The following is a 19,669-nucleotide window of genomic DNA, read 5'->3' on the forward strand; positions in this document are numbered from 1 at the left end:
GATAGCATTTCACAAACTGTGTCACATAAAGGGCTGGCTGGCAACATCATCTTGATTCTCCATATTTATGAGGATCATGAGATTGCATTCTTTCTCATAGGAAAAAAAAGAGATACTGAATTCTGCTTTTTATAATTCATTAAGAACTCAAACAGTGTAAAAATGCTTCAGTTGGAAAATGTTGAAATGAAACATGGAATATTAGGGCCAGAGAGGAAATGGTTGGAGAAATTGATATAAATTCACAAAAAGTTTTGTTGATGGTCTGTATCTCCTTTTCCTCCCCCACTCCTTCCCAGAAATGGGCCAAAAATTTTGGCCAACTCTACTGGATGTGGATTGTATGCTAAGATTCACATGTACATGTAAAATGCTATCTGTGTTTTTTTTCTAGCCTTAGATTATTTTTCCTATTCTTTATAAAGCATCATACATATTTACATTGCTATATAAATTATTGATGATCATCCATGCCTTCATTTCTGTTTTGTTTTTCAGTGCCAGTGCTAAGGTTGCTCCACTGAACATTAATAAAGTCTCCAATAGCTTGCTTAACCTTGGTCGAAAGCTGATTGCACCAGCTATTGCTTCAGGTAGTGCTTCAGGCTCAGCTATTGGTAGTAGTAGTAGTAGCATCAGCAGCAGCTTTCCTTCGGGTGCGGTGCCTATCAGAAGCACAGCAGAAGCCTCCCAGCTTTACTACCACCAGCAGGCACAGCAGCAACAGCAGAGAATGATGAAATCAGAAAGCATGCCAGTCCAACTGAGCAAAGGTAAAACATGAAAAGCCTCTCCCTGTGAAGTGTGAAATTCCACAATACTTGCAGTAAAAACATTAGCCCAAAAGAAGGAAGGTCTTTCATATGTTGTCAGGACTATAGAAGACCTGTTTAATTGATTTTTATATACTGTGTCTATCAATGCACATTTTTATAACTGAAACACCATGTACATTGTTAAATTAGATGTATTTTCTGATATAGTATGTTTGCAATTTAATGCAACATAGTCTAGAACAGTGGTTCTTAATAGGGGTGTGTGAAACGGGCCGTATTCAATTCAGATTCGGCCCGAATCGGGGGAGAGTGATTCGATTCACTGACTCAGATCACTGTCCCAATTCAATTTGGCCGAATCCGAATCTGAAGATTCGATGCTGATTCACAGAATCAGCGATTCGGCCATAGACACAACTTTAAATGTTTCTTCCACATACCTCAAGGTACCAGGCACAGCTTGTGAATGCTGTGATGGTGAGGCGGATGGAGCATCCTACAGGAGCATGGGCGGGCCCCCGTGCACTCGGTGGCAAACCCAGAACTGGATCGGAAGTACTTCCGGTCTGCTTCTGGGTCTACTGCCAAGCATGTGGGAGCCCCCCTCCCCCCCAAGCTCAGCAATCAACTGTGGGGGGACCCCAGATGCCCCTCCAGACCCAGGAGACCCCAGTCACCGAGCCAGGGAAGGGGGGTCCCTCGCACACTCCCTGGCAGACCCGGAAGTGCACCAGAAGTGCTTCTGGTCCACTTCTGGGGCCACTGCCAAGTGCTCTGGGGACCCTCCCACACTCCCGTGGAATGCTCCATCTGCCCCACCATCTCAGCATTTGTGAGCTGCCTGGTACCTTGAGGTATGTAGAAAAAACATTTAAAGCTGTGTCTGTGTCTGAATCAATTTGGAGCGTTCTGATTCTATTCAAAGAGATTAAAGGGTCTCCTGATTCGATTCGGATTTGGAGATTTGGCTGCCGAATTGGGCCAAATCTCTGCTGAATTGAATCACCAACCGAAGCTTCACACAGCCCTCATTCTTAACCTTTTTAGATTAGAAACACCCCCCAGAAAATACCAGCTCTTAGTTTTCACTCCTTTTTTTGGCTACAGAAAAATAATAGGAGTAATTGTTCTGGTGCAGGGAATACAAGAAGACCGCTACTGGTTAGAATGTTTTTGAGACTATGAATTCCTATTTGAAATGATTGGGTTAGCTTGGGAATCATGCTTAAGTGTTTGCCTACCTAACAGTGTTAATATTCAGCTGTGGAACACTGATTGAAAATCACTGGTCTAGAAGCTGAAATGGCTATAGTACAAAGTAGAGTACATACAAAAAAAGTGTTTTGATCTTTTTAAATTAACAAGAAATTATTATAAGAATAATGGCTAAACAAAATAATTACACTATGTGCTAGCTTTGTCTAGACATTTTCTTGACTGTCTCTTAAATGCATGTTATATGTTCAGCTGAATAACTTGCTTTGTGGGTATCTCAAGCTACAGGTACAAAGTTCTTACATAACACAAGCTTCTCACGGTATGAAAATTCACACTTTGTTCATGGTTGAAACTGTAAAGGGAGGATAACAATATAGAGTTAACATCTTGCATATTCATATTCCAAGTCTGTCGTCTTCTCCCCCTGCCACATCACTGAGTGGCTCAAATCAGTCTTTTCATCAAGCCCGGTATAGCCAGTAGTTACAGATGGAACAGAAACCAAATATACAATTATAGGAAAAGCAGATCTAACTACACAGTTATGCAAATATCTAAGGCACTTTTCTAAGAACCAGTGTAGGTGTTTGGCTGAAATTTAGGTAAGCAACCCCTCTGTAACCCCCTTAAAAATTTGCAAAAACTTCCCCAGGAAGAGTTGTACAGTTTATCACAAGTCCTCACACTGTGGCAAATGTGCATGTGCTGAAGTGGAAACTGAAAACCAAATAGCTACTTAATTTTTTTAGTTGAAGCCAGGCCCCAACAGATTCACACAATCCAACCATACTTCTGTTGAATCTTTGGTAAAATGCAGACCGTTCAGTGAAAGCAGACTGGTCCTGGAGTAAAAAGATTTCAATGTTTTCTTTGACTTGGAAAGTCAGGGTAGAATATTGAACCACTTAAAGTACCCAGGGGTAATGCAAATGGCCGTTTAAATCACGCAAAAGGTACAAGCCATTTGCCAGATCCTGTTGATTCTTATATTAAAGGCACTCTTTAAAATGAATTAAGCCTGCCTGCTATTTCATCTTGGAGCACTGTGCACTCAGCATGTGCCCTACATATTAGAACCAAATTACTAGTGATTACACTGTAAGTCAGTGTTAGGGCAGATGCAGTTAATCAATCATATGCTTCCCCTTTGCTTGGTACCTACTTATACGCCTTTTCCCCCTTCTAAACTACAGATTTAAGATGACTCTGGTACTTATTATAGTTTTGCCAGCAGAACTTTAAATGCCTCCTCACTCAAAGCTCCTCTCTGTCAGAAAAACTACATCAGTACTGTTGAGCAGGGTAAGGCTTCCACCATAACCTGGTGACCACCAGGTTAGCTTGTAGGATTAGCCAGCTATCAGGCACATTGGCTAATTTCTTGATTGTCAAATAAGCCTACCATATATAGCCTAGACTATATGTTCATTTAAGGAAAAATATGGATTTCTATACTGTGACAGCTAATATATTAAACGTATTGTAATTGGAGCAACTTGTACTTATATCTTGATTCAGTTTGTCATGGTAAACCCAAGGTTTGCCCTGTCTACACTAGAACTATACATGCTAGCTGCCATATATTGGCAATTGCATAGAAATTCATACCTTCTACATATAATGAAATCCATTCAGAAATCAGAGATTTATAATAATGATACAGTTAGTACAAAAGATATCGCATCGTGATTATATATAAATGTAGATATCAAATACAGAGATATTCATACCATGAGATTATTGAGAAATAATAGAAATGTGATGCAAATTAGAGATCCAGAGCCAGGCTGGGCACAAGAGACTTCATAGCTGGTATAAAGCTTATAGTTGTAGTTCAGTAAGTATGCATCCCCACACTGTCAAAGACCTATTCCATTTCAGTATGATGAAAGATAAAGAGTGTGTACTACATCTATAGTTGGTATTTTTATTTAGACCAGTATTCTGCCCAAATTTACATTGGTTTGAAATTTCTCTTGACTGTTTAATATAGCACCATCTAATGGATTTAAAAACAAAAAGTTTGGTGCAGTAGAGTTTTTGAGAAGCCAGGTCCAAAGGGCAAGAGAAATGCAAAGGCCGTGCTTCTTAGGTTCTGTCACGTTTTAATACCACTGTAAGGCAGACAGTTTAAATATAGTAGTTAATAAAAGACAGTTGTTTACTTATAGTAAGAGATGCTGGTGACAGGCACTTAGTTATGGTTTCATAACTGAGCCAATCCTTTGACAGATATTAGCATCTCAAAGGAAAGAAGGGAAAAGGTATCATTACATATTCTGCATAATATGATGCTGGCAAGTTTGTTACATAATAACAAACATAAGTTACTTGCAGAGACCATTTGAGTGCACAGGGACTGTTCAGCCCCTTTATCTACCTTTTGATATAACTGTACCCTGTTTAACTGCTTACTTGATGAAAGTGACTGGCAGCCACCAATTGCAGCCACCAATTTCAGGGCCTTTGATAGCCCTATCCTAAGAATTTCCTGTTGGCTCCTTAAGCGGCTGTATGCTGAGTGTACATACTGTACTGGGTGCCATTCTGAGATGATTCAATCTACTCTGCCCTAGCTGCTTCACACAGAGTTTTAGGATTTTGCTTCCAGAGCAGGTGTCTGACAAGTTAGATATTAGACCTTTCTGACTTTCTACCTCTGAAACCATTGATTGGATCCAGTCCTTAGTTTTCTGTGTTCTCCCTTCTATTCCCACCTTCTGCCTTATGTTCATTTGGGCTAAGTACAGACAGTCAGAACGCCCAAGGCTGAATCAATTCAGTCTTTGCAGATTAGTCTAAACTGCATAAACTGAACCGATAAGCAAGTGAACAGACATTCACTTTTGATTCCAAAAATGCAGCCACATGCCTGCAGTGGCTCAGGCCTTAAATTGGGGAAGGGGATGCTAAAGCATGCCTCCCTGCTTGGCTGGAGCAGACAGCTTGGGCCAAAGCTATCCCACCTACACTGCAAGGGTGGGTGGGGAGAGGGTACTGTGGGGGAGTTGCAAAAGCATCCTGGGATGCTGGGGGGACTGTGAGTTAACTTGAATTTGGAGGGGAACTGGGAGAGAAGTTCAATAAATCAATTGAACCTAAATCAGTTAAGTCTGATGCTACATCCATCCAGTTTTATCTTAAACTGGTTTTGGCCATTTCTATTGTGTTGAAAATTTTAAACAGTTTCCAATCACTTATACTCATTTATGTGTAACTTCTGTCCCTAGCCTTATGACCCCAATTCCTTTCCAGTGTCTTATACTCTGCTGTAATAGAGTTGAGAGGAGCAGAAGCATGCGTACCAATATTTAGGTGCCTACACCTACGCTTGCCCCATGAGTAGTCTCATGGGACATCTTTACACGTGCTCCAGGGGAGGGAGCGGAGCACTTTAATTAGAGTGGCTCCAAGAGCCTGCAGCGGCATGTATATTCAGCATCCCACACTTCAAAATACCGGCGGGGGGTGCTTTAACTAAAGCTCGTTCGACGAGCTTTAAAGCGTCCCTGCCGCCATTTTTCAAACACGGGGATGCTGAATACATGTGACATGGAGGCTGCTAGAGCATGCTATTGAGCACATGGAGCAGACCTCTGGCACGTGTATAAGTGCCCGTGGTTCTGATTCTGTGGCTGGAGGCTTGCTAACTAATTGTGAAGCTTCGTGAAAGCCATAAGGTATCCAAGAGGTATCCACAAAAGTATGTATGTGCTAAGCTGTCTCTCTGGCAGTTTTACCAGTTCAGTCCATTAAACCTTCCGTCAAGTGGCTAGCTGAACTGTTCTTTAGAAAGAAAAGAACACTGTTCATGTATCTGATGGAAACAGGCACAGTAAAAGGGCATTCCTGCTTTTCAGATGTCACGGTTAATCTTTTATGTTTAAGAACTGAAGTTGTGTCAATCATTTAGATCAGATGCTCAACCTTTTGGCCCTGCAGGCTGGATGAGTGGGGTGGAACCACTGCACAGTCCAGATCCATGAGGGTAATGCCCCGATCGGGCCCTGTGCATGTGGATCCCATCTTGTGCCACCCACTCTGCCCAGATTCCTCCTCATGCTCCCCCAGCCCTGTATGCCCATTGTAGCATGTGGAGCCACGCTGTCCACCTGCAGGACTCCTCATATGTTCAGAAATTTAGCAGCAGGAGAGCAGCAATTAAGGCTGACACTGCTCCCTTGTTCTCAAATTTTCAGGCCCTGGGGAAGCTCTGTGGGTCAGATAACGTTGCTCCACCAGCCAGATCTGACCCGTGGGCTGGGGTTGAACACCCCTGATTTAGGTTAATGTATTGTAGGTTATATGCATGAAGGTGAGACAGATTGCTTTACATTGTGGGGTTGAGAGAGGGACAGTAATTGATAGCAAAATATTTTGCAGGCTTAATAGATAAATTCATCCTAAATCTCATCACCCTTCTACTTTGACAGCCTCTGCTGGGCAATTTGTAAGCTAGCAGTGGCAGCAGTAACAAAAGTGTCTATGTTTGATGCTTCAACCTTTAAAGGTAGCTAATACTATGCTTCAAGTGCCCCTGCCTCCTAGTTTATTAGCAGTTGATTTTTAGGATCACTAATTTATTTTCTTCATTTTAAAGCTTTTATAATGCCCTGAATTTGAGGGAAACACATGCTATTAAGATAAGTGGAGAAAATTCATGCAGACTGATTTTTTTTTTTTTAAATTACAGCCCGGCAATTCCAGTTTAATCTGTAATATTCCAAACCATAGTGGAACAATGGCCCTGAGACTGTCATCTAATTGGAAAATAGGTTTCTGCTAATAATGAATTAATCCCATTTACCCTTTCCTTTAGTACAGCAGAAGATTGGACTATATTACTGTCTAATCTTTGTGAAAGGTAACATACAGACAGCATAAAGATTAAAATATTCTTCTGTTTTACACAGCGAAGCACTTTATAGACATAGAGGTTAAATTTAAATCTTGAGTTCAATGTACTATATATTGAGCTTGTTATCCTTGAGGAAAAACAAATTGGTGATGAAAATGCCTCTGGAAAAAGAAGTGTTTAAGTTGTTACCCTCTGTTTCTCACAGGATTTCTTGTTTGCTCAGAAGCCTCGTGCTCTTTTATTACAAGCTAGTGATGTGTTTGTAGAAGAAAAAGAGTTTTTCCTTCATTTCTTTCCTAGGTTGTTGAGTTTTTCCCTGTCATTTCAACCACAGTAGAAGATGCAATTGTCTTCTGGGGTCCTTGAATCAAAAGGCTTTGGATTTGAATGCCTCTTTATCACAAGGACATATTAGAGGACCAATTTGAAAATGAAATCCTTCCAAAAATAAGATCAGCTATTTAAAGAGTGTCCAGACTGCTGATTGTTTTTGTGTTGACATTTCTGAAGTATTTGTGGTAACATGATCTTTAAAATGATCTAATGTGCTCTTAAGAAATGTCACTTATCATATAGTTTTTAAAATTGCTGTATATGTTTGCTGATCTGTATCTAGAAAAGAAGTGTATTATTTCTGAGGCAAAAACAGGTTTTTCCCTTTTTACAGAACTAATTGGTAGTGAATAGAATAAAGTGCAGACTGACACATGCGTGTTACTTTTGGTTGAAATGATAAGCATGCATTTTTTTAGTTAAGTACAAAATGATGCTGTCTGTAAATGAAATATGAAACTCCAATAGTAGGAAGGACTTGTACTACACATCTCAAATGCCAGTACCTCATTAATTTTGATTGTTCATATTTCCTTTAGACTGCAACTAATTTCTCATTTTTCTGTAATAGCAGAGTGGTTTTCTTTCTACATAAACTGTATATAATGCACTTTTCTTCCCTAAAACCTCCCATTTATAATTTGCAATTCTTACGTGGATTTTCACAATTTTTTTTTTCTGTTAGACGAAGTTGAAATTGCCATCTTTCAACAAAACTATGAGTTAGAGGTCTCTATTTCAATGAGTTACATTTGTTATAAAAATCCTAAGATGTTTTTATTTGTTTACTAGGAGATGTAGTTACAGGCAGCGAAGCTCAGGTGCCTGTTCCTGCCCAGAATCTTACTGCCCTCCAAGGTACAGTTGCTATGGCAACTCATAGTATTTCTTTGCCTGCAACATCATCATTGGCCTGTCAAGGACACCCCACCGATTTCATCCGTGGTGTCTCCATTTCCAGTGCTTATTAACTCACTGTCATCGTCCATCCACTAAGTGGCACTGTTGTTTAGAAGAAAAGAGATTTCCCTTCACTTCATTTTGACACGCTGATGCCAGTCCTGGCTGTGGTACTGGTTTACTCTCAATGTGTCCTGGCTTCTGTCCTGGCCAAAACATATATTTGCCTTATATGTTGTCATTAGTTTCACACTCCCTGTTTGGGGACAACTTAACTATCAGTTTCTGTTTTTGTTGAATGTATTCATCAAGGAAATCTTTGGCAAAGGTGTCCGGGGCTGGCAATCTTCTGTGATAAGCTGGTGCGCTCTCTCTTCAAATAAAGAGAATGCTTACTGCCTAAAATATCATTTTCCTGTATAGTTTATATACAGTAAATTCTAAATAAACTGGAGAACTGAGTTGAACTTTGTACCAATTTCAGCATTGGTAAAGAGAAGATAATTGTAATTTGTGTAATATTTAAGAACAATTAGGAAAGGAAGTCAAGTAGTAAGAGAGAAATCATCTGTACAAATCATCTTTGTGGGCGGGTGTGTTTGTGTGAGTGTGTTTTTGATTAATCACAACCTCCTTCTATTTAGTTTTATAACTACTCTTGTTTTCTTCCCCAGTCCTTTAAGAAGTCCAGGCACTAAAATCCTTTTCCTCACTCTTGAATGTGGCAGTCCCATCTTACTCTCACAATCCTTCCAGTGGCTTCCAAATTATTTAAAGTAATTTTAAGTACTTACATTCTTGTCTTTAATGCAGTCACAGCCACACCCAAACTCTTTATTGCAAATATTACCAGCTATGATGCTATACGTTTGCTTTCCCCCCTCCTGTATCTCCCATTTTTCCATAGATGTGGAAGCAGCAGGACCAGGAGAACACCAGATGCCTTTAGCAACAGGCAAGTAGCCATTTATTAGCGTGTTACAGGAGCGCTGCTGCTTCTGACCTGGAAAGTCACAGCTGTAGTAGTTTGTTTTTTGAAGTGGCATACCCAATCACTACAAGCAGATCTGTGATACATACATCCATGTGTATGTATACCATGTTAAGCATGGCTTCTGTTAGTGCATTGACTCCTTTTTTCCAATATTGTATAGCATTTTACACCTCATAACTTTAATTTGAGTCATTTACTTTGAGTTTTCTTAAGTCGGTTTTATGCAGGATTAAGGACCTCCTAATGCATGCTTTTATTCTAGAAGGTTTTGGGGAAGAGTTAGCTTGGTTTTGGTAAAGGCCTTACCAGTCTGTTGGAGTTCTTTGAGGGTGTTAACAAGCATGTGGACACAGGGGATCTAGCTGACATAATATATTTGGATAGTCAAACAGCTTTCAACAAGGTCTCTCACCAAAGGCTGAGTTGCCACAGGATTTGCAGGAAGGTTCTTTTGTGGATTGAGAGTTAAAATATATGAAGTAAAAGTAGAGCCAAATGGTCATTTTCAGGATGGAAGGATCAAAAGTGGGATCCTGAAGGGATCTGTGCTGGGCCCAGTTTTGTTCAATATTTTCATCAGTGACCTAGAAATGGGGATGCACAGTGAAATCTCCAAGTGTGCAGATAATACTAAAATATTAAAATCCCAACCTGCCAGGAGCCTGCAGAAAAATCTCACCAAGCTAAGGGAGCAGGCAAAAAATGGCAGTTGAACTTCAAAATGCAAGGTAATACACATTGGGGGGGGGGGGGGGAATAACCTCAACTACAAGTACACAGTGGACATGTTGACACAGTTACTGCACAGTAACCTAAATTTCTGCACAGTACGGGTGCACATCTACATGTGCACAGTAAATATGGTCACCTAGCATGATGCAGGTATGCCCAATTAGTTACTGTGCAATAACTCAGGTGTAGATGCCTTACTGCACTGTAACACTGTGTGTGGGGGGGCTGATTTGAAACTAACTTCAGTCCCAAGTCAGACCACACAGTGTTAATGTGCTTTAATGCCTGCACATGTAGATGCCAGCCTGTTTCCGCTTACTGCACAGTAAATTTAATGCGATGTAAATGCACATGTAGATGTGCCCAGTGCTGGGTTTTGAACTAGCTGCTACAACTTGGGAAGGAGATATTGGTATCATTGTAGATAGTTCCCTAAAAACGTCGGCTCAATTTGTGGCCATGACCAAAAAAGCCAGCAAAATGGTGGGCATAATAAAGAAAGGAATTGAAAACAGATCAGAGAACATAATCATGTCACTAGACGAATTCATGGTGTGCCCACATCTTGAATAGTGTGTACGATTCTGGTCTCCGCATCTCAAAGAGATTGTAGGTACAGAGAAGGGCAGCCAAAATGATCACGGGGATGAAGCAGTTGTCACACCACGAGAAACTAAAAAAAGCTAGGGCTCTTTAGTTTGGAAAGGAGGCGGCTTAGGGAAGATCTGATATAATATCACAAAGGGTTGCAGGTGAAGTCAAATAGCTCTGTTTTAAACCATGTCCCAGAATACAAGAAATAGGGGGCACCTGCTGAAACTAACTAGAGAGTACTTTTTTACACAGTGTTGTTTTTTACACAGCAGTGTTTTGGTAGTGTTGTAATCTAGTTGCTATACGTAGTTGTTTGTCACCTCACGCATTTTGGCAGCAAGGGTTTTGTTCATTTTTTGTTTGCTTTGATTCAATGCGATATTCCCAAATTATAGGCTTCTTTTTAGATGTTCTCATTGTGGTTAACAATTTTGGAGGGAGCAGCCACTGTGACACTACTTGGAAAGTGGGCTGAATCATTTGGAACCCACTACAAAATCTCAACTGTCACTTTGCATTTACTCTGCTGAGGTCCTCAGACCTGTGCAGTGTAGAGAGTATGCTTCCAAAATAAAATGAGCAATACTAAAATAAATTGGAAGTCATTTACACAAATCTATCATTAGGTTTTTGTGACTTCCATAGTGTAGGGCATCCAACGCAGGGCGTTCAACTTCATTGGTGCCACACACTGCCTGGGCCATATGATTCAGTGACCTGACCCCAGGATTTTCCTATCTCTTCCCAACAGTGTGGCTAGAGTGAACCCCCTGTGATTCCTCTCGCCACCAGCCACCATGTAGTCCCCCAGTATCCTTCCCACCCCCCTGCTGCACAGGCAGCACCAGCCAACAACACACATCCCCCTCCTAGACTCTTCTCCACTGAACAGCATGGTGAGTGGTGGTTGCAGGCCCTGCAAGCCACATGCTGTCTCCTCTCAGGTTACATGAGCCAGTTGGACAGCCCTGGTAAAACATATTAGTAGAGCTTCAATTGTCCCATAATTTTAAACTAACAGCACAGTAGCTTGCTGTTTGGATGTGGCAGAACATGTTACATCTGGATTGACTTGTCTTTCTGATTTCTTGTTTTCTGTGGTTAAGGTTATGACAATCACTCTGGTTGGTGGCAGTAGCTTGGCTTAATTATTTGTGCCTTACCACTCAGTTTGAGATATCTAGTATGTGGTATTCTATCTTTAATTCATGATCTCTCTCTCTCTCCAAGATGACAATCAGAATCACAGTGGTGTCCACAGGAATGAAATAGACATAGTGCAATAGAGTGACATAGTGCAATAGTGATAATTTTCCTTAGGTTTGCTAAGAATTTGTGCAAATTCTACTGTAGAGAGCCATTTTTACATGTTCTGGTGTCTGTATCAGCTTTCACTTAGGACATACAGATAAATTTAATGTGTTATCACTTTTGCTTAGAGGTTTTCCTCATTTTCCTTCATGCCTTCGTTTTCAGAACATTCCAGGTAGCTTTTTTTTTTATTTGACATGTTTGTTAGTCATTTATATGCAATAAGTATTCAGATTTGTTGATCTCATTTGATTAATTCTTCAGTAGAGCACTGCTTTTGTCTTGTCCTTTTCACTCCTTGTTACAGATAAGTTTGTTTTTCCTTCCTCCCCCACATCAGGAACATCATTTTTTAAGTACTAGTTTATTTTCATCTTTTTTTTTTTTTTCAAGCTGTCGTTTTGATTTTGCAATTTAGCTTTCTATTGGTACATTTCTCTCCAAAAGAATGATATATTACCTTGTCTCATTTTCTGTTATTTTGTATTTTGGGTTAGTTTTATGAAAACAAAAAATATTTTCATTTCATTACAACTAATCCTTTCTGTTATTTGGGTTTGATCAAAACTGTTGTATTATTATTTCTATGGATTCTTTCCTACAATATGTTCAAAGTGCCATGTATCACATTCTACTTATATTGGTGGTTTCCCCAAAGTTGTGTGTTTCATCCTCTGCTTACATACAGTGGATACATCTAAACGTGCACTTTTCTGTGGAGTTGATTAATTAGCTACACAATAAAGCATCACCATCTACAAGTGCCACTGGTATTAGGGCTCAGTAAATTAACTCCACCGTAGGATAGTACTGTCAGAGACAGTACTATCCTATGGCAGACTAATTACGTGCCCTGAAACGCACATGTAGACAGTGACAAGGGCTGGCTGGGGCACAAGGGTTCTAAAGTGCGGAGACTGCCTGCCCCATGTCTCCACACTCTAGCACTCCTGTGATTCAGCCAGCACTGACACTGCCCCTGCCCCGAGCCTGCTGTAAGCCCAGAGATGCTCCACTCCAGGTCAGACTGCTGCTGTCCCAGGTCTACATGCAGATGCTGACGCCATCTGAAACAGCTCCAGAGTTTATTGAGCCAGATTAATTGCATGTGTAGGTGTACCCAGTGTTCACTACTGTCATTAAAACCAGTTGAGCATGCAATGGAGATGTATAGATTAAGATATAACATTACTTGCTTCTTAATATGTGTTCTTTGCTTCATTTATCCTGAACAATAATGGGATATTCCTCCTAATACAATAGCAAATAGCTTAGTCTACTTTTTTACAGGATACATGCATATATACATGCCTTCAATTTCTCACTTCATATTCTGTCTCCTATTTCACGTTCACTATATAAAGTTATTCTTAAGTTCAAAATTTAAGCTTCCAGCTGGGGGGTAAATATATTGCCAAAAATATGGCCTCAGTTATCCCAAAATTATTTGCAAATTCTGTGAAATTCACTGAAACCTGTCAGCTGGTTTGGTATCTTTTCAAGGGTATATTCACAAAACTGTGATTGGGCAAAGTGAGGATTGTCTATTTTTATCCAGTAGTTTCAAAAGTGTCAGCACTTTGTCCAGGATGGTGGAGTCCTTGATTCAAGTCCCTTTTCTGCCTTATGCTTTGAACTCACAGCTCTAGCCTCCTCTGTGAATGATTTTAAGTACCATACTGTTGAGTGTTCTGCAGACAAATTTGGGCTTTCAGTCTCTGTTGACACAGTGACACTTTGTATAAAATTCTTAAATATTCCCTCAAACAGGAATCCAAATGTCCCACCTTTCAGGTGAGCAGGGTTGCCAACTGTCTTTACATTTATGGGCAGTCTGTAAGAAAAAAGGCTAAAAATGCTTGTCTGTAAAGTCTGTAAAAAAAAAATTAAAAAATGGAGCTGTCAGTAAAAAAACTAAGCAACAGTTCTAGCTCATATCTGAGTGGGAGTGCAGCACCCTGCAGTGAGCTTTCCATCAGAGCTTTGTGGCTCACAGAAACCTCCATAGGTCCCTTCCCCTCCCACCTGCCCCTAACCCCCAGCCCTGTGCTCCCAGTTTGTTTCATTGGTTGTCACCTGACAGTAACAGCTGCTCACCTCTCAGGTATGCAGGTCTCTGCAGCCCCGGACAGTCTGAGCCACTGAGTGGGACAGAGAGCAGTGGTGCAGCTAGGATAAAGCTGGAGGGCTGGGAGGGGGAGAGGTGGCTGGGGAATTCATGTTGGGATGGGGAATGGGGCCTGTGGGGGTAAGGTGCAGGGTGGGCTAGGGTGGGGGCAGCACAGTGTGATTCAGAGTGTGGGGTGCATAGAAAGACCCGTGGTGTGGTGGTGGTAGCATGGTCTAAAATCATTGCTGCAGTCAAATAAATCTGGTAAAAGTTAGTGTTAAACCTCTATTTTTGAATCTGACCCTTGTTGCTACTGTCTTGGGCCTGTCTCAAGGGCTGCATTTACATTATATAAAACATATGTCAGTAAAAATAGTTTGATTGTCAATAATTAGTTTGTGGATTGTCAGTAAAATTTTATTGGGTTGGCAACGCTGCAGGTTAGTGACCTACAAACCAGGCTTCAGAGTTATTTTTACTCACTCCTAATGGCTCAAAAATATTTAAATATGATTATTTTATATGTCAAATTGACAGGAAGAGCATTCTAAAAGCAATGAAAAATTAATAAATCAATTAATTAGGAAGAGGGGAAGGAGAGAAGTATGAGACTAAATTGTCTTTTAGAAAATGCTCAATCACCCACTCTTTAATTCATAATGAGCCAAATGAAACATTAATCCTGGAGCAAAATGAGCTGAATTTTCAAGAAGTTTGAACTGAGGCCAAATTTCAGATCTAAACCTTTTCACTCATTCCTTTCCAATTTCATTGAACATGCCATATGTTTATGGTGATTGTTCAATGCAGAAGGCCAAAGTTATTGTGTTTTATTATTTAAAAAATGCAATGACTTGCCTAAATCCTACTGTGCTGTATTGTTAGCATGATTTTTCCCCATTATGATTGTTTTGTGTGTTATTCTGTAATTCTTGTTCTTGTACTGATTTTGGTTTAGTGCCTTTTCCTCTAGTTCAGTATCACATTGAAGGACTTTCTATTTTAGAGAATTAGCATAAGAAGTTTGATATATTTATTTATTGAAGATATTACCTAAAGCATCTCCTCTTTCAGTTAAGCAACTGGAAGGATAACAGTATTGCCATATCACACTGTTTATCATATTTCATAGTATTTGGAGTATCCCTTACAGGATTTTCATAATTTCTTCCTTTAATGTTGTATACTTCTGCCTTTACCAAAAATGGCCACCATTTCCTATTACTGTCTATGGAAGTGAGGAACTCTGGTACCCCTCAGTCTGGTGTGTGCTGTTTCCCTGTGGCATTTACAGGTAATAATTAGGTCAGCAAAGATGGTAACTATTTCCCTCACTTGGTAAGTGGGGGCTGAAGCAAGGTTGCCTTCAAACAAGGCAATGCTTACTTACTAGATCGAGATAAGGAACCAGAAAATTCAGAGGTGCAAGAACTATGGGGACAGAAGGGAGAGACAAGAAGGTCTGAGGAGTAGAAGGCAGATGGAGGCAGAGGCATATGAGGGGCATGAGGCAGAGAGAAGGCAGATCTAAAGGAACCATGGAGACCAGAAATCAGACAAAGGTGGGAGAGATGCAACGGAGTCTTAGGGAAGTAGGCAAAAGGAGATGGAAGGGGTGGGGGGCAGGTGGAGGTCAAGGGCACAAGGGGAAGACTTCTTGCTAACTTTCCTAGAGCCAGGAAACTCGCTGAAAATTCATATCAGTCTGTGTACTGCATGCATCAGAAGGTTCTTTATAGCTGACTTAATGCTTAATCTTAATTCTGTAGTGGCCTCCAGCTAAGCATGAGACTCCCCAATGTCGGATCTCATTCTAGGAGTAGTGTGTAAATGACTGCACAGTGTTAAGGTATTTTGTTCATTCACATACATAATAAAAAGTAGGCTTGTACATTCTATGTTTTTTTTCATCTTGATTACTCTGTTGTTAGCTTACCATGTGGCTTCTTAGCATTTTAATCTCTTCCTTGCTTCCCTTCCCACAGCCTTTTCTGCCTTTGTTTTCTAGTTTGCTGTTATATTTTGTTTCTACAGAATCCTATTTCAAGGGGTAAAACTACAGTCCATATTGAAGGGGAGAATGTAACTCATCACAGAGAGGGAGTTAAGTAATATATTCAAAAATGGTTTATGCATCAACCATTACAAAATACTGACAATGCTAGCGGCTGTATGCAGCTATATATAGTGCATGTGAAAATGTAATAGACATGAGCTGCTGGAACACCAATAAAGTTTATAAAACCAAAGGCAGATTGGAAAAGAAATTATCAAAAAAGTGGATAACTTTACATGTGTATATGTGGGTCACTTTACTTGCATGGATCACTTTTGATGTCAGAAATTTATAAAAAGGGTTATATATTTAGGAATTAGAATATCTGACCATATAATACAACTGAAATTGTGTACTTAGAACTCAGAGGTAAGCATGCATGAATATATATATATATATATATATATATATATATATATATATATATATATATATATATATATAATTAAAAAACTAATCAAATCACAGAAATTGTGAAAAACAATTTAATTTCATATATCATTTTATTCCTTTTTCCACTGTAATATTATTTAGGTTTCCTTTCATGTGATCCTTATATACTAGACTGGGTTCCCACTTACATCAGTGAAATGGCTTTATTATTTGTATAATTTGTTGTGTAGGGTTTGGGGTTTTTTTAAAAGAAAACAAAAACCTATCTTTGATTTTGCCCTCAATCTTAATTATCCATTTTCTGTTAATGAAAACAAATGCTATTTAATTATTAGTTTTGGGGTTTTTTTGGCTTTTTGTTTGTTTGTTGGACTTGTTCTGGGACTATTAAAATAGCATTTTAATTTAAAACAAAACCTCAGTTGACTAATTTACAGTGACCTAAACTGCCAGTAGCCATTCTTGTAATTCCAAGAATATCTCAACTAGTGTGCACAGGGGACGTTTAGCTGTCTCTCTTACTTCAGAACACAAAAATTGTATAGAAGTTGGAATTCTGTGCGTCAAAGAGATAATCAAGTGTTAGGAAGTGAAAAATCTATAATACGTTTTTTCCAATGGAAAAAAATAATGTTTACATGTTTTAACATTAATTTTACTTTAAAAAATATTCATCTTAGGTATCAACATCAAACAAGTCACCCAGTAATTTTTCTGGGTATATTCTCAACTATTTTTTCAATATTCTGAGTGGAAAAGGACACGGGAAGGGCACAGGCTTCAAGTTTCTAATGAATGAAAACTGGGGGGGGTAGGTAGATCAATTGAACATTGATCTACCTATCAATGTTCAATTAACATGGGCAGATCTAGGAGCTTACATGCTCAATCTTTCTTCAATCATGTCATTAATTTATTTTATTTTCTATAGGAAAGTACACTTGCAGACGTAAGGAACTTAAAACTAAAAATGTGGACAAAGTAGTAGCCTACAGTCAGTTATATGTGGGCAGAAACTTACCACCATGCAGTGAACAGTATCAGTCTGCCCACGTTTAACTTTCATGGTAGGTAGAAACTAAACCAGAGCAACTTAGACCAGTTTAGTAAACTGTCCCAGTTCAGTTTTCTCTTACCATGGGGGTAACTGTAAGTACAGGAGCAATTATCACTTGCCATCTGCTCTATGGTAAGTCTCCTCTCCGTTTTACCTCTCTGTAGTTTGTTCATTTTTCTGCATCTTTGTTCCACGTGATGGAAAGTGAGTGACTTTAAGGATGGAAAATATCAAAGAGAAAAACTGACTTTCTTTTTATATTTAGTTAGCAGCCCTCTGGTGCTTCATTAGTGTGGAACAAATAGCTTTATAATATTTATGAAGGGGAGGCTTTGACAGAGCTGATTTATAGAAATCAGCTCCCTCAGCTGTCTTCTCTGTTAGGCTTCCTGTGCCAAAGAAAATGCAATTGCAATTGCATCAGTTAAAGTGCATGTTCAAGTAACTGTTAGTTCCTTTCTTTGAGGTTCTTCAATCTCAGTTCTAGGATTTGAGCTACATTTATGGATAACAAGTCACAATAGAGGAAGCTGAGAAGAAAATGAATCATAGAAGTATTTCTTTACAATTTAGTGTATTGGATTCATTAAACGTTAAATCCTTTTCCTTGTTCATCTCTGTGATATAAACAAGTCCTATATAAGGCTAAGTATTGTGTATTAATTTTCTTTAACTGAGTTGAACAAATTGCTACAGTACCACTAAATATTGCTTATGCTGATTCAGGTCTAGAATTATTTTTCTATTCTCTTTCATTAGAAATATATAGAGATCTATATGTCAAAGCATATTTCTCTCCATATCACACAATGCATGCAGACCCACACATGGCAAGGATGCAAAATCTCATCCTCTGTTGATCTATAGATGTATCTCGATGAGCATCACTTGAGAGACAGTAACTGATGGACAGAGTGATTGTTTGATGGTTAATTTTTTGCCACTGTATGCTTACTTTACAGGCCAAAGTTCAAAGAATGTCAGCGCATCTCCAAGCACAGAGAGCTTGTCCGGAGGACGTGAATATACGGGGTCTCCTCCCTTGTCTGCATCCAAGAAAGATTCCTTTTTCAGTACCATCTCCCGTTCTCGTTCCCACAGCAAAACTATGGGAAGGAAGGAGTCCGTAAGTTCCCCAGCACTGTGATCTATTTTTAATGTCATATTAGATCACTTGGTGAAGCGGATTATTTTTCTTATTCATTAAATGCTTGCATTTTAAATTATTTCCATAACAAAAAATGAATGGCAAAACAGAAATTACTGGAGATATTTTCATGTCTGCTGAGGAGTATTCCCACAGTACCCTCCATCCTATAATCCTGCTTTATTCTCTGAAGCCTCTGGCAGACTAGATGAGAGGAGGGACTTTGCTTCATTAGACTTCAGGGCTGAGACTAAAGATAATAAGCAATTTAGTGGGGGGACCTCATGCTCATCAGATCCAACCTTGTCCATCTGTTGCCCCTGAAGTTCTGTAATACATTGGAGGTTTCCCACAGTGTCTGCAGCATCTGTAATCTAGAGTAGCAATTAAATTTCCCAAGAAACCTGACCTTTCTTAAGACACAAGAAACTTAAACTGTTTGTTTGTTCATGTAAGGAAATCTGCTGGTATAGTAAATACGGTGTGAGAAATTCTCATCCTCAATACTCAAGAGATTGATGAAGTTAATGACTCTTGTATACCCAGGAGGGGGTGGCCTCCCTCTTTCAAATAAAACAAGAAAAGGCATTCAATTAAACTTCTTAAAACTTTCTTAAGGCACAGGCCTTCCCTAGTCTTTCATCCAAGTATGTGAAATCATCAGTTCCACATTTTTACAATCTTATGTTGATAGAATTTCCTACTGATTTCAAGATCAAAGGGTTTCTTAGGGTGATATCTTTCATTGGACCAACTGCATATTTGGGATGGAATTGGGTTTCTGATGAAGTGTGTCTTAGAATTAGACAAGCCTTTAAATGTATTTCAACTATACAGTGGTCCAAAGATATCACCCTCAGAAATCTTTTCCTCTTGCATAATTCCTGGACTCTCACAGCTACATTACTATAACTAGATCAGCCACAGCCAACCCCAGACCTCATACTCACTCCTCTTTCCCCCCTGCTCCACCATCACAAACCTGACAGCCCCTACTCCCCTGTTATGGACTGCCAGCACTTAGTCCCTCATCTGTACAGAGCTTTCTGAGGAGATTGTTTTCTACTGGGAGAACAAAACTGAGAGAATTCTCCCAGATTATTTGAACATGTGTATATACCCAGCCTAAGTATATTTTTGCATATGATTTACCAATAATCTAAATTTGAGTCAACTGGACTTGCAGTTTT

At 39.4% G+C, this 19,669-nt stretch overlaps 1 protein-coding gene across 1 annotated transcript in view; it reads left to right on the forward strand.

Moving 5' to 3' along the window:
• TBC1D5 (TBC1 domain family member 5) overlaps nucleotides 1-19,669 on the forward strand; it is a 371,763-nt gene that overhangs the window by 286,286 nt on the left and 65,808 nt on the right. Inside the window, exons 16-17 of the mRNA XM_019497895.2 lie at nucleotides 499-773; nucleotides 18,295-18,458. Coding sequence (XP_019353440.2) covers nucleotides 499-773; nucleotides 18,295-18,458 — 439 coding nt within the window. The remainder of the gene's footprint in view (nucleotides 1-498; nucleotides 774-18,294; nucleotides 18,459-19,669) is intronic.

This window comes from Alligator mississippiensis, chromosome 5 (genome assembly GCF_030867095.1).
Source record: "Alligator mississippiensis isolate rAllMis1 chromosome 5, rAllMis1, whole genome shotgun sequence".
Classification (NCBI taxonomy): Eukaryota; Metazoa; Chordata; order Crocodylia; family Alligatoridae; genus Alligator; species Alligator mississippiensis.